At 46.7% G+C, this 14,447-nt stretch overlaps 1 protein-coding gene across 4 annotated transcripts in view; it reads right to left on the bottom strand.

Moving 5' to 3' along the window:
* Positions 1-14,447, bottom strand: part of SMG7 (SMG7 nonsense mediated mRNA decay factor) — a 582,851-nt gene that overhangs the window by 433,566 nt on the left and 134,838 nt on the right. For all 4 annotated transcript variants that reach the window (XM_086955704.1, XM_086955713.1, XM_086955721.1 and 1 more), the window contains exon 2: positions 11,122-11,153. In XM_086955704.1, the coding sequence (XP_086811830.1) occupies positions 11,122-11,153 (32 nt within the window). The remainder of the gene's footprint in view (positions 1-11,121; positions 11,154-14,447) is intronic.

The raw sequence follows: 14,447 nt of genomic DNA, 5'->3' as shown, positions 1-14,447 counted from the left end.
TCCAGTTTTATAAAATATCTTTTCCTTCTCTTTCTGTGACAAAATTTCAGGTATTCCTCGTGGGCGACAGGTAGGCTGCTAGGGGGGGGTAGGCCGTAGCCTCTGCAGGGGTGCAGGGTGGGGGGTAGGGAGGGGGGGTTTCTTTAGTTTTGTCCTTTTTCAGTTTCTATGGGCCTTTTTGTCTCTTATTTCCTTTTCTTGTCTTCTTTAGCTTCCCTTTCCTTTTGGGTCAGCGTGCTGGTTAGGTACTGCGCTTTTTGCCATTTTTGCTTCATGTGCTTTTTGTACTTATTATTACGGTAACTCCATGTTCACGGGGTGGGCGATGACTGGTGCGAAATGTGATTATGTGTTTACTCATCCTGACAAGTCTACTCTAGCAACAATACCTCGATTATGATTAATTGGTCTGTTGATATTTTGTAGCGGGCGTTGCTCACTCCCTGTTCTCGATTGCTTGTACTGCATCTGATCCTTCTTATTTTATAATAGTAAAATTAACCACATTGAATCCTGTAGCTCAATGGTCACGTTAAACTGAAGTACTGCTTTGAAGTACTGCTTTGAAATACTGTCGTCTTTAATATTGGGGGGACTGTTGAGTTGTTTTATTGCTTGCGGATGTGCTAATAACTGCTTCGAGGCCGGCCAGGTGGTTGTAGGCCCGTATATGTACGCTGATGATGCACAATAAAGGTTTTCAAAAATTAAAAAAAAAAAAAAAGGATGTTGCAGATAGGCCTGTAACCCAGGCAAGAAGGGATTACAAGCGCCTGATCACCAATGCCAAAAGTGAATGGGAACACGAAAAATGGGAAAACCTCACTACATCATTAGCCTCCAGGGACTCCCGTAAATGTTGGCGCATTGTTAACACAGGGTCCGAGGAGTTAGCCTCGGCCATTGAACCTAACATTTCAGCTAAGACCTGGCAGGACCACTTTCAGTCCCTTTACAAGGCTCCCGATGATGTCACCAATGACACTCCTCCTAATATTAATGCAACAGTGGAGGGGGATCTCTTCACAGAGATGAAAGTGCGAGCAGCCATTGCGGGGCTGGCACCAGGCAAAGTGCCAGGATTGGATGGCCTGCCGGGTGACCTATTCAAGCAGGAGCCTGACGTATGGGCTTCCTACTTGGTCCTGATATTTAATGCTGTCTTAAGGGGTATGGAGGTCCCCTGTACTTGGCTGGGCGCAGAGATTGTTCCCATATTCAAGAAGGGATCACCTCTGCTCCCAGCCAACTACAGGTCCCTTAGCCTCATAGATGTACCCCAGAAGCTATTTGGCAGGCTGATATTAGACTGCCTCCAAAATTGGATAGAGGAATTTACCATTCTTAGTCCCCATCAGGCGGGATTCAGAAGAGGGGTCTCTACTATAGACCAGATCTTCCGCCTGAATCTCCTGTTTTGGAAGACTGCGGTAAAATCGAGGGCGGTAGCTTGTACACGGTATTCGTGGACCTGCGAGCCGCCTGCGATTTAGTACCCAGAGATAGACTCTGGACCGTACTGTCAGAGCTGGGCATTCCGGCTGACATCCTGACCATTTTGATCAGATTACACCAGGGAAATTTTGCACGTGTCAGGTGCGGAAGAAATGGGGCACTTTCTGGCAGGTTCCCCGTTGACAGGGGGGTGAGACAGGGTTGTGTGCTTGCACCGACCCTGTTCTGCCTCTTTGTCAACGGGGTAATTGCCCACCTGACCAGGATGGGTGACACTGATGAGCCCAAGTTGAACGGCAGCAGGGTGCCCGCTATTATGTTCGCGGACGACACCCTGCTGCTGTCCAAGTCCCCCAGGGGAATACAAAGGGTCCTGGACGGGTCTTCAGCTTTCTGTGTGGAGCGGGGGCTTGAGATCAATGCTTCAAAAACCAAATTTATGATCCTCAACCCCCCTCCCGCAACACTCCCCAACCCTACTATAGGTCTATCAAGACTAGAGAGGGTTCTTACCTTTGAATACCTGGGCGTAACCATCAATCAGGATATGTCTTGGGACACGCACCGGATCAAGGCTAATATGAAATTGGTCCAGTTAACGGGTGGTATTTCTAGGATGGCAAGTAGGTCGACCTACAACCCTTTTGGTGCCGCCCTCGAAATTTATAAAATGCAGGCTAGAGGGGCAGTTCTATACGGAGGGGAACTGTGGGGTCATACTCCCGCTCAAAATCTGCAGACTACTGAAAACAAATTTATCAGGCAGTTGGCGGCATTATCTGTAAGCACCCCGCTTCTCCCGCTGAGACTTGATTTCGGTCTCAGACCAATTTCGGAGGAGCTGGGATTAAGACCAATAACCTTCTGGCGCCGTATCTGGAGTGCGCCTGAACTTATGAACTACAGGAACGAGCTCCAAGAGATTCTTTGTCTACCCAAATCAAGACAAATCCCATGGTTAAGGTACATCAAACAAACATGTGAGATATTAGGTAGACCAGAATTATGGCTAGATCCACGTAATGCATGTAGTAGGATTCCACGTAAACTCCTTTTGAGGAACTTTTATGAGCTGAAGCTAACAGCTACAAAGGGGAATATACGGGAGGGGTCTCTGACAGATCTGTTCATTAAATCTAAAGACTCGTATCAACTTGAATGTGTGTTAGATGGTATTACTCCCGTCCTTACCAGAAAATTATTTATGCAAAGGCGCTATGGAAAACTTCCCATAAGGGCATTAAAAATCACTGGGCCCAGTCTCCATCTAGAGAACAGTGCCCGCCATGTTCACACCATCTGGAAGATGAACTGCACATTATATAAATGTCTGCAAGGCTTATCAAAGATCCAGGAAATACTGGCTTGCTCCCCTTCTCAAAAACTTGGGCTTCAGCCGATACCTCCCTGTCTACAGAATTTTAAAGACGGATCTCTCACCTCCGACTGTGTTTGCGGTAGCAAAATTTTTAACTGCGATGTGGCACATCCGCTCCAGTCTTTTGAAATATGAGCTAGACTCGGGATAAAAGAATTGTATAGATGATCTGTAATTGTAATATATAGCAAATTATTTTAATACGCTTTTGTAATGCCTTTTAATGATGTTTAGTGGATATTATCTGTATATTGATTGAATACTTGTTTGTACATCTTTTATGATCTAAATCGATCGAAATAAAGATTGAAAAAAAAAACAGTTTATCAAAACACACTAAGTTTCCATACAAATCAACCTCAACATTTATGGGGAAAAATGAGGTTATCGAATTGCAGGTGTGTAAATGGTCTTGAGGGTTAAGTTTCTGGTGTTAGAACAAGGGTCCCAGCAGGGGGCAAGTATGCCCTCAAAAAGTACACTCAGGTCCCCTGGGCAGTCGGGTGTAGAGTGCTGATGCCCAATGTTAGCCTATGGGGCATGGGGGCATTGGTTGCTGGCTGCTTACGTGCTGGCTAGGGCAGAGAGAACAGTGCTCCTCTGCTTAAACTCAGGGCAAAGGGGAATCCAAGTTAGCACGCAAGGTGCACCCACAGGGGCGGACTGCTGCAGGATGAAATTAGGAGCCCTGTTAGTTTCAATGGGGATGCTCCGATCGGAACAAACACTGTAGAATCGGGCAGGAAGATCTTCTGGAAGCGATCACGGGGTGGAGAGGGAAATAGGGGGGATTCCAGGACACCATTGGCAGGGTCACCCAAGACAGTGGGGCATCGGGGGCTGAGGTGTCTTCGCGTCAGGTGTTCCTTACTAGCTCCTGTAGCAGTCGGGGGCACAATCCAGATAGAGTCTCCAGGTGTCCCCTGGAGGCAGGTCAGAGCTCACCAGATCCCAGGTCAAGGGCGCCAGGGAGACCTCCTCGTGGTGTTGGACCACTCGAATTTGGCAGTCGGGTGCAGAATCGTGGATTTGGCCGGATCTAGAGTGGGTCTCTTGAGAAGTACAGTGCTCACTGGAAAAAGTCTTTGGAGGGAAGGCAGGGTTGGTCCTTTGGGTTACTGGTGGGCTGCTGGCTGCAGGACACAGAATTTCGCTGGAGCAGCTCAAGCTGGGGCCAAGCCAGTTGGTGTCCTCTTCTTCCTTTAGCACAGCTCTTCGGTCCTCCTTCTTGCTTGTCTGAGGAGGCAAGGTTCGGGGTTGCCACTAAAGACTAAATTTAGGGGTGTTTAAGGTAGGTACAGGTTGGGAACCATGGGTCCCTTCCTTGGGGTGGGTCGACCCACTATTATGCCACCCTCCAGTGGGAGGTGGCGTAAGTCTCACTCTGGTAGGCTGGGTCCCCCCATCTCCCGCCCAAAGTCAGAACCAGTAGGGGGCAGTTGCTGGGAGCCACAAATTGCTGGGTCAGATCAAAGGTAGCAAACCTTTGAAGCTTCCCCTTCATGGACCCTGCCCATCCTGGGGGAGGAGGCTTGGCACCTTTGCCCAGGATGCATTTTCTTTCAGGACCCCAAAAGAGTTGGAGGCTCTCGACCCAGGGGTCCAGAAACATGTCTGGGTATGGCAGATGGCGAGCAGTCCGTCAACCAGGACACTAAAGTTATGTAATTTTTCAGGGGGCCTCTCAAAGATGCCCTCTGAGTGCATTTGCCATTGAATCCCACACTGACATCAGTGTGGGTTTAATGTGCTGAGAAGATGGATACCAAACTTCCCAAGGTTCAGCAAAGCCATTATGACGGGGTGGAGTTCGGAATGACTAACTCCCAGACCATATACTCTTTATGGCTTTACTGCACTTAAAAGGTCTAAGAATGTACTTAGACACTGTAGGGGTACATGACTCATGCACCTGTACCATCACCAGTGGTATAGTGCACTTTGCCAGAGGGGTGTCATATGTGTACCATAGACAGTGGGTTGTAGCCATGGCACACATCCCACGACTCTTCACTTTTCTCTTCACCAAAACACGCAGCCTGCAATGGCAAGGTGTGTGTGTCTTTGTTAAGGGACAGGGCCTCTAGGGGTGGCACAATATGTGCTGCAGCCCTTGGAGGACTTCTTTGGTCACAGTGCTCTTGGTAACCGTGGTACCTTTTACAAGTGACTTACATGTCGCCAGAGAGTTGCCAATTGGGTTTGCAACATTACAGTTTTAGGGAAAGAACATGGGCTGTGGGTACCTGGTTGGCAGGAACCCAGGGCACACTTAGTCAAAGAGCATCAACATCAGACATAAAGGGGGGTGAGGGGGGTCGGAACCAATCATGCAAATAGGGGCACATTCCTACATAAGGTGTAGATTGTGGAGGTGGGTTCATATGTGGGAATCTGCACTGTTGCTGGGACAGCCATTCTTTCCAATGACAAAGTCAAATCAAAGGGTATATGCCAAGATTAAGGAGCTCAGACGACCAGGCCCTCTGAGCACAGTTCAGGTTTATCGGAATGAGCGGAGCCAGGTCCCGCTTGATCGCAATCAGGATCCATGGGTTTAGCGGTAGAGGGGAAAAAAAGTGTAAAGGAGGCTTGAGACCAACTGAAGATGGAACGCATCCTCTGGGAATCTTCAAGGAGGAAATTCCAGAGGGCAAGAGGCTAGGCATTGATCGCCGTCAGAGATCGCAAACAGACCTCTCATAGCCTCACTCCAACCAGTAAAAATACTCCACGTCACCTTCAGATGCAGACATCACGTGTGATTGGACAGATGACATCTGCCAAATTTAAAAGCACTGATACTGAGAGAAGTAAGGCGACTGGTGCTCAGGGAGGTCCCATGAGTTACCAGCTACCTTCACAGCCTCCAGGTCTACAAACAGAGGAAAGTTGATCCCACACTCCCTGTTTATTGCAGTACCACATTGTAGTCATGAATTCTGCTAGAACCTCGACTGCCCGGTCTCTGATAGAAGAAAAGCCTTGAGGGCAAGCTGGATGGCATGAGACGTCAAAAATGTTGATGTGATGGTGTTGATCCAACGCTGACCAAAGGCTCTGTTCAGCACATTCCTCCCACCCCAGGAAATGGTGCTTCAATCATCAACATAAGCTCTAGCTGGGAAAAGGAGAACGGTCTCCAGTTGTTGGAATATGTGCATCTCCAACTGGGAAGATGGACAGTGTCACCTACATGATCTTTGTGAACACCAGAGCGTCTGAGGTAAGGCCGAAAAGCAGGATAGTGAATTAAAAATGTTCTGATCCTACCAGAAAACTGAGGTACTGTCTGTGGGCATGGTCAGCACACAGAAGTACACATCCTCGGATGTAATCTAATCATTCAGACCTTGGCCAGTGATGACATTTAGAACTTCACTTTCCAGAGGAAGGTGTACAGTTGTATGAGGTTCAAAATCAGTCTCAGGCCTCCATACTTCTTGGGAAACAAAGCATCGGGAATAACACTGCATACCTATTTCCACCATGGGCATCATCCTGATCGCACCTTTGCTAAGCAACGTATAAACCTCCCTGGAGACAATACAGGCATGATCTGCCACCCTTTTAGACAAGCTCTCTGCATTGCTGTGGTGGGGGAGCAGGAGCGCATTCCTTTGAAGTTTGATGCGGGGGCGGGGGAGCGGCAGCTTTTGAAGTCTGATTGGGGTGGGATCGGCAGCCTTTGAAGTCTGATGCGAGGCACAGACAAATGGTGGTGTGCGACGTGTCTGGCTTGTGCACGCGCCTGTCTCACATGAACTAATCCGCCGTTTTGGTACTTTTCTTTTCCCCTACTGTAATCTCGCCAGCAATGCACAAGCGCATTTGCAGGCGAGACCTAAAAAACTATGGGGTGGTGTGGTGGTGCAGCTAAGAAACGGGGGTGTAACTAAACAGACCAAACTAAAAAAACTCACTGTCAAAAATAGCCGCACGCCAGGCAGTAAGGCAATAGTGAATTCCACCTCCTACCAGTCTTACATGACAGCAGGAGGAGAAACTAAAGTCGAAAGCCACCACATCTGCCCTTCAAGCCACAAAAGTAATTGGCTAGCCGTTGCACACAGGCAGCAAGGGTTGCTTTTGGCAGAAGGTAAGACTTGAGTTAACACTGAATTTGCAAAAGTGCTGGTGGAAATGATGCGTGGAGAAAACCAGTCCCAGGGAAAGTGCCATAACTATTATTATTGAAGTGCTGCAGTGCAGAGTCTACCTTCTCATTAAAAAGCCTAGCGCCACTTTAGTGCATATCCATTAGTGACTGGAACATACCTATAAAACAAAAGTTGTGCGCATCCAAGCTCAAAGTTGGATTGCAACACTCATGTCCACAGCCAGGAGACAGTACGTAGTGTACAAGCCACACCTCAGAATCTGGTTTGTTGCATCCTGGCTGTCTAACACGTTCAGCAAAGGTGGCAAAATCTCAACATGACCCTGAAGGCATGGGTTTAGCGACTGAGGAGGCACACAACCTTTACAGTGCAGTATACAAAAAAAGTAATGGCTGGAATGCTTGAATTAATCTATAGACAGTGCTAATTACTCGGGCCACATCCCATCCTTCGTTATTTTGTACGCCATGCCACCTCAAATTTGATCCAGCCTTAAGCAAGTCAGTCTTAACCATGCTCCAATTGGAACAGTGCAGTCCAAACTGCTGGGACAGGCCCTGTCTGAACTGGAACATAAATAACCTAAAGACAAGTTTTGCCCTTATTAGGTCTCATAAGTTGGATATAGCTTTATTCCAGTGACAGTGTACACGGGACACAGGTCTCGGCATACTGGTCCCGCTTAGGGAGTTGCACAACATTTACAGTTAGGACTCCTTTTCCAGTGGTACAGTCTAGAAAACACTTGGCAGACTGACAGACTTGGACAAGACGGCCCTTAAGAGTCATATGCTGCATCAAAAAGCTCGGATCACCAGGTGCAACCCTATATCACTGAGCAAAGGGATAACTTAGATGGGGCTGAGAAAGCTCTGGAACAGCTCGCAGTGAAGGGTTCCATCACAGCATTGTTGAATGGAAGCAAGGGTTTTGAATCTGAAGTAACAGGCTGCAACATCTCTCAGAAGATTGGCTTTAGTCTCAACAGTAGACACAGATGTAAATGTACAGGAATTTATATAGCACAAATCACCAAGCGGTTTCTAAGCGCTTGCTTAGGGAACCCGTCCTGGTATTCCCCTGTGAGATAACCCCGGCAGGGTATCCTCAAGGTGAAAGCCAGGCCTCCCGCCGCGAGGGGACGTTGTGGAGATTAAGCAAGCTATTGCCCAGAGTCGCAGAGTGTGAACCTGTGAATCGAGTAGGCACCGCAGCGAGAATTGTCGAGTCCATGGACATTTTAGGACTCAAGACCCCGCCGAGCCGGGAATTGAACCCTGGTCCCGGGCTGACCTCTGCTTCCAGGTCTGCCTCCTCTAACCAGTGAGCTACACTTCTCCACAAGCCGATCCACAAACTCAGTAGCTCTAGGCACCACCAAAGCAAAAGAGGCACTTTCCTCAACTGGGTCCCCAATGATGGAGCATGTCAAAGCCACTAACATTTTGGAAGTAAAGTTATAGGCCATCAGTATAGTGAGCATGAAGCAAATTATGCCCCTCATCCTCTTCATCCATGCTATTCACATGCTCCAGAGCACTTATGTCAGTACCGTAGAGGGTATCCACCCTCCTAAAGTATATTTGTATTGAGGCAAAGGAACTGGACAAGAGTCCTCATCAACCTGAAGATGCACCTTAGTTATCTCATAGCACCATATGGAACACACTTTGGCCTATGCCAACACTGAATCAATAGAGTTGGGGCAGGATTAAAAACAAATAATGGTGTACAACTACCCAGCGCTTGGTCAAACCATGCTAGCACTGGAAGTAGGACAGGCTGAAGCTGAACAGGGTTCAGTCGGAGACCATAGAATGAGGACTAAATAGAGGAGCAGACGAAACTATGGGATTTGAAGGCGTGCCAGAGGTGTAAAGAACATTTTTGAAAAGTTGAAGCTTGGCGTCCATAAAGGCCACGATCTGATGTGGAGTCTGAGGCCTGGAGAATTCACTGTACACCAGCTCCGGCACCAGAATTGGATCAAAACCAGACATTGATGCTGGAATCAGCCCCTCCAAACTCAGTCTGGGTCACAGAAGCAAGGAGCCTTACCTGGACTTCTTGCGTTTGCAACTGGTCAAGTTTTTAAACTTTGTCCTAGGAGGGCGAGCGGGTACAAGACCGTGAGCAGCTGTGCTTCTCATGTTCAGTTATACTTAGTTTGGACTTCCACTTTCTCCTGCTCTTTGAATGCATCTGGCAGAATTTGTCCAAGGACATGGAGTTATATTTGGTGGCAAAGCAGATGTCATGTTGGTTCATAGGTAGCCCTGCTACTGAACAGAGGGTTTGGTTTACACCAGCAAAGACTTGGTTGCTGGAATGAGGGACTCACTTAGCCCCCAAAGAGTGGCTTTAATATACCATGTTGTCATTCTTCATGATGGATTTATGACTTATATACACAAGATCCACACTTAAGAAAAGAATTCTGGAATACACTAAATCTTGGACACAGTAATCATTGTTGCCCGTTACTGTGCAACTAGATCCCATTCCGGGTCGGAAATACAATCGGAACTGAGAATCCATGCAAAGAGATTAGAGCCCTGAAGAAGTCGCTGTGCACATCAATTAAGTGCGACCAAACACGTGTTGGCTAAGGATCAAGATTTAATTGAAGTGACTGTTTCAACTGAGATACAAGAGTGTTTTTTATTATTGTCAATGATACATAATATTTACTGTCAGCATATGCAAGGGACTGTTTTGTTATATCAGTGGTTGTCCACACATTGGGGAGGAGGGTGGCTCTCCACACCCATATGCACTGCAGTCATAATTGTACACTAGTACATACTCACTGCGTATTTCCCAGGAGCGCCATTACCCTACACAATCCACTGACCAATAAGTCCCTCTAATATTAGGAAGGCGGTTCACTTGACAGTGAAAATTAAAAACATACCAGCAATTCTGATGCCACTGGATGCAGACAAAGCCTGAGACTGAGTGGACTGGTCAATCTTGGAACAAACTGAGATGATCTTTCATTTCTGCCACAAATGTATGAAAAGAAACTGGCCTACTATCATATCTCCATTAAAGTCAACGCCTTACATCAGGAGAGGTTCATCTGTGGAGGGGAACTCGAAAGGGGTGCCCTGAAATTGTGCGCATTCAATCTGTGCCAAGAGGCATAAACTATCTCTGTTGCCTGGAAAGCTTTACTAAATCTGGGAGATTAAGACAGCTTTTTGACTGAGGTGATCAAACAATTAATAACTTTACAAGACTTAACAGGATATAAACGTTTTTAAATGAGAAAGTCTGAAATTTTAAACATTACGTTAGCTAAGGGTGCAGTGATCAACTAGCAAGGGCGGTACACCTTCCAATAGGCTATACGCTTTATTAAATGACAGACTAAAGCTATCCCCATCAGTGGCAGAACCGACTTGAACAGACAGATTCGGCACAGCAAAGTTTAGGAGCGGCAGTCATAGTGAAGAAAGAGAAAGATGTCCCTATAATCTCACTTTGTTACATGCACATCTGGAATATCATGGCCATAAAGCTACTGGCTAATGCGAGGAAAGAGCATTAGAAATATTGCATAGTCTTTTAAGCCTCTGCTGGAATATATGTTGGTGGATCACCATACTTTGGCAAGTTCACCTTGTTTTCAGGCAGCAGATCTCATCTCTTAAGGTCTTACTAGGTAGCAAAGGAAAAAAACATTGAATCCAAGTAGTGGCACTGGTATCCTCAGTCTTCCATAAGGGCGCTGGTCATAGGGTAAACAATCAGTTCAAAGCTCTTTGTCAGTCGTCACAGTATATGAGAAGTTAAGTGATACATGGGTTTGGAGTGAGTATAGTTTATTTCCTTTTTCTTTAACAGACTGACTTAAAAAAACATATTGCAACTTTTGTGGGTGTGGTGTACTTACTGTATTGTATTTTCAGAAACATTAATGAAAACCTTGCTGGAAAAAAGTTTTAAATACTCAACCACAAATGGTCTACATTAAACACAATAACCCAGTTTGGTTTACTCACAAGAATTTCTCAATGTTAAATTTACCTTGTTGCAAACTTGATCACCCAAATACCTGTGCCTGCCTACATTAAGAATGTACAAGAATGCTAAGGATGACAGGGCTATTTTAAGGTCTAGTTGAATAAATAACATATTAAAAAGAAGGTGCAGTACACTTACCTGTCATGTCAGCCTTCAGGACCTCAGCCTGCCTGCAATAGAAAATGTAAAGTGAGTTTAGTATCAAAGACAAACCCTCCCAGTTTAGTCCTAGAAGTTTCCACCAGCAAGTCATTTAATAGAATTGGAATATCAAAAGAAACATACCACCAAAGGAGAAAGTTAACAGTAGAATAATGATAGTTATACTGTTGATGGTGTAAGGTCATGCGTAAAAGAATTGGACCAACAACACTACAACAATTTCATATGGTGCATACTGGAACAGAAAATAAAGTTCTGAACAGAACAAAAGAGTTATGGAAACGGCTATTGTCAATAAGACTAAAGCAGAGCCCATCCTGGACCAGACCATCCACAACCACCAGGGAACTAGCATCTGCATGAACTCCTTCAATGATCAATCGCTACACTTCACAGTCTATTCCGTTTAACCTTACTATCTTTAATTTACGTTTTTTAATATTATGTAGGACTTTAGTGTAGGAAGAGTTATAGGGAGACTCATGCCATAGTCCTAAGTCACTCTCTTGATGGGCATGGCCAAACTAATGTTGTTTAGGGTTTTCTAAAAGTCATGTAAACGCTCAGAACCTGTTCCATTACAAGGCAGTAAGAATGTCTAATAAGCATTAAGGGCTGCACTGATGCCAAATCCTGGAATTAAATGGGGGGAAAAAACAAGATTGTGGCTATCAGAGCAACAGTAATTTCTGTTCCCCCTCAGACCCCTTCCAAAGTCTGGCCTTCCAATTTCGACTAAAGCCCCAGCCCTGTCTATTAGGTTTTGGATGCAATGGATCTTTGCGTTGACTGCAGCTTTAAAAGCCTTTCTCAGCAATATGGTGTATGTATCCTCTTCTTGTTAGGGTCTTGCTTGGCAGTCTTGCTGTTTGCATTTTCAAGGCTAGACTATTTAAATAGTTTACACCTTGGCTGTCTGCCAAAACAGTGGATTAAAACTTCTTCAGAATCTGACTACTCAGCTAATTACACAGGTCCGAGTCTTGGTCCCTAGATATAACTCCGTAATATAAAAATTGAATCTCGGGACAACATTTTTTTTGTGTTTTTGCATAATTAGCGAAGTAATTTAGCTTGTGTAGACTTTGCTAATCCCGGCTGAATTTTTCTGGAGGACATTTTGAAAAATGGCAGATGTGTTGCAGTGATGATGTAATTTTTCAGGAACCATGAGACCTACATACTTCATTTCAGGGTCAAAACATAGGTTTGGGGGCCCAAGTAGTTTTATAGAGACTAAGTAACTCTTCAAAGAAACTCTTCTGCCATTTTCCAAAACGGCAGCTCTATACTGATGTGTTTTAACTATCATATTGGTAATTTATTTTATTATCGTTTCAGGTTTTCCATTGATTCAAACTTGTAAACTTGAGCGAAGCAGGTGGTAGCAGAGGATCTTTACCTCCTGACAGAGTACTGCGAACGACATAATTTGAGGACTCCTTCAACAAAGAAATGTGTCATATCCCAAACTAATCCGAAAGAAAAGCTAGCATCAACTGCGGCTGGACAGAACAGAGTGCGAGATGCTGCAGAAATACGACTAGGCAAACTTCACAAAAGATTAAAACAGATGGGTCAAGAGGATCAAATATTTTATCATTGTAACAAGTGCTACAAGTCACATACAATGGAGAAAAGCCTGGAAAAAATGTGTCAAAAAATTGCAGAAACCAGTGAAACACCACAAGAATCAGCCTCTTCTGAGAAAGCGACAACAACCAATATCCACATAAAAGATAGATTGCTGCCTCTCATCCACCTCCAACAACTGCTCAGAAAGCAAAGAATCTTTAATGTGTTACCTGTGGTTAAATCAGAACAATGGTTAAAGGGCTGGACAAATGAACAAAGTACAGAGTATATGAGTCTCAAAGGGCAAATGTTTTTATCTGCAGCTAGATTCTTCCACTATGAAGTCTTCAACTGAGTAGCTGATCTAAACCGCGAGGTGAATGTTTTGGCAGCTGATCTGTATGCCCACCTGAACTGCATATATACATATATTCGAAAATGTGAATTAACAATGATCTCCAAGCAACAGCGAACAGTCAGTCTTCAGTTAAGTTTGCATTCTTTGAAAAAGACAATTGAGTTTTAAAATCTCTCAAGGGCTGGCTACGGGTTCACACTCCGAGAAATCACAGAAATAAGGGTTAACAGTGATGAAAGTGTATTGACCCATGAAATTAAATTAAGGTTTTTTGATGAGAATGTACAATGCGGGGGCGTGGCCAGCAGCATGGCCGGGTAGGAAGTGCCGCGCCGGAAGTCCCGCCGTGCTGCTACAGAATCCGACATTACAACAATACTCCAGGGCACCCAACACATTAATCGGGAGCAAAAACTCCCCCTGAGCCAGCGGGACTGTTCGCCCGGCGAAGGCGTGATCGGGTCCCTCAGTTATTCAGACTTTGTCTGGAGGTCCGTGGAACTCTCGTACACAGGCAAAATGGCGGCCGCGGCGACCGAGCCCTGATCAACGGGCGGAGGGCCGCTGGCATACACCGGAGGACGAGGAGAGCCTGTGGACTGCGGCTGGCGCCCGTGATTGGGGCGAGGCGGTGAATTCAGGGATCCGGTGGGAGAGGCCGCGGCACAGCGGGACCGGCCGCCCTTTACCAACATGGCGGACGCTGACCACGAACCCTGAACAGTGGGCGGGAAGCCGCTGGAGTGCACCGGAGGCTGAGAGGAGGTGGCGAAATACTGGAGGCGCCTGTGAGGGGGGTGAGGCAGTGAGGCTGAGAGCCCAGTGAGAGAGTGATCGTGACACCACGGGACAGGCCGCCCTTTACCAAGATGGTGGCCCGGGTACCCGAGCCCTGATTACCGGCGAGAGACGGCTGGTGTGCACCGGGGGATGTGAGGAGTTGGCGGCTCGCGGGAAGCGCTTGCACAGGTGGAGCTGGGGAGGAGCCTGCCTCGCCCAGCCGCGGCCGCAGAAACATTGGTGGCGGACTTTCCCCCCTACGGGGACAACCCTCTGGCGCTACGGGGCCAACCCTCTGGCGCTACGGGGCCTGGTCTGGAGCCTCCGGTCTGGGATTTAGCAATTGGAGCTACATCTGGGACCTGCCCTGCCCCTTGAGTGATATCGGCCCGGGCTGGGGGGCCGGCGTTGGTGTCTCTTCGGTCTGGTTGTCCCTGGAGGAAGCAGTGCTCGTCCCTAGAGAGAGGCAGCAGTGGGCTGCAGAGGCTGGAGGGGCCCAGGACTTCATACCCTCAAATACCAGCACTCGAAGAAAGGGTTGGCGCGCCGTGAGACACCCAGGGTATTGGAGATCTTTGGCGGAGGGGGG

Source organism: Lissotriton vulgaris, chromosome 1_1 (genome assembly GCF_964263255.1).
Source record: "Lissotriton vulgaris chromosome 1_1, aLisVul1.2, whole genome shotgun sequence".
NCBI classification, from domain to species: Eukaryota; Metazoa; Chordata; class Amphibia; order Caudata; family Salamandridae; genus Lissotriton; species Lissotriton vulgaris.
The sequence above is the reverse complement of the archived record's forward strand: the minus strand, read 5'-3'. Positions and strand labels throughout refer to the sequence as shown.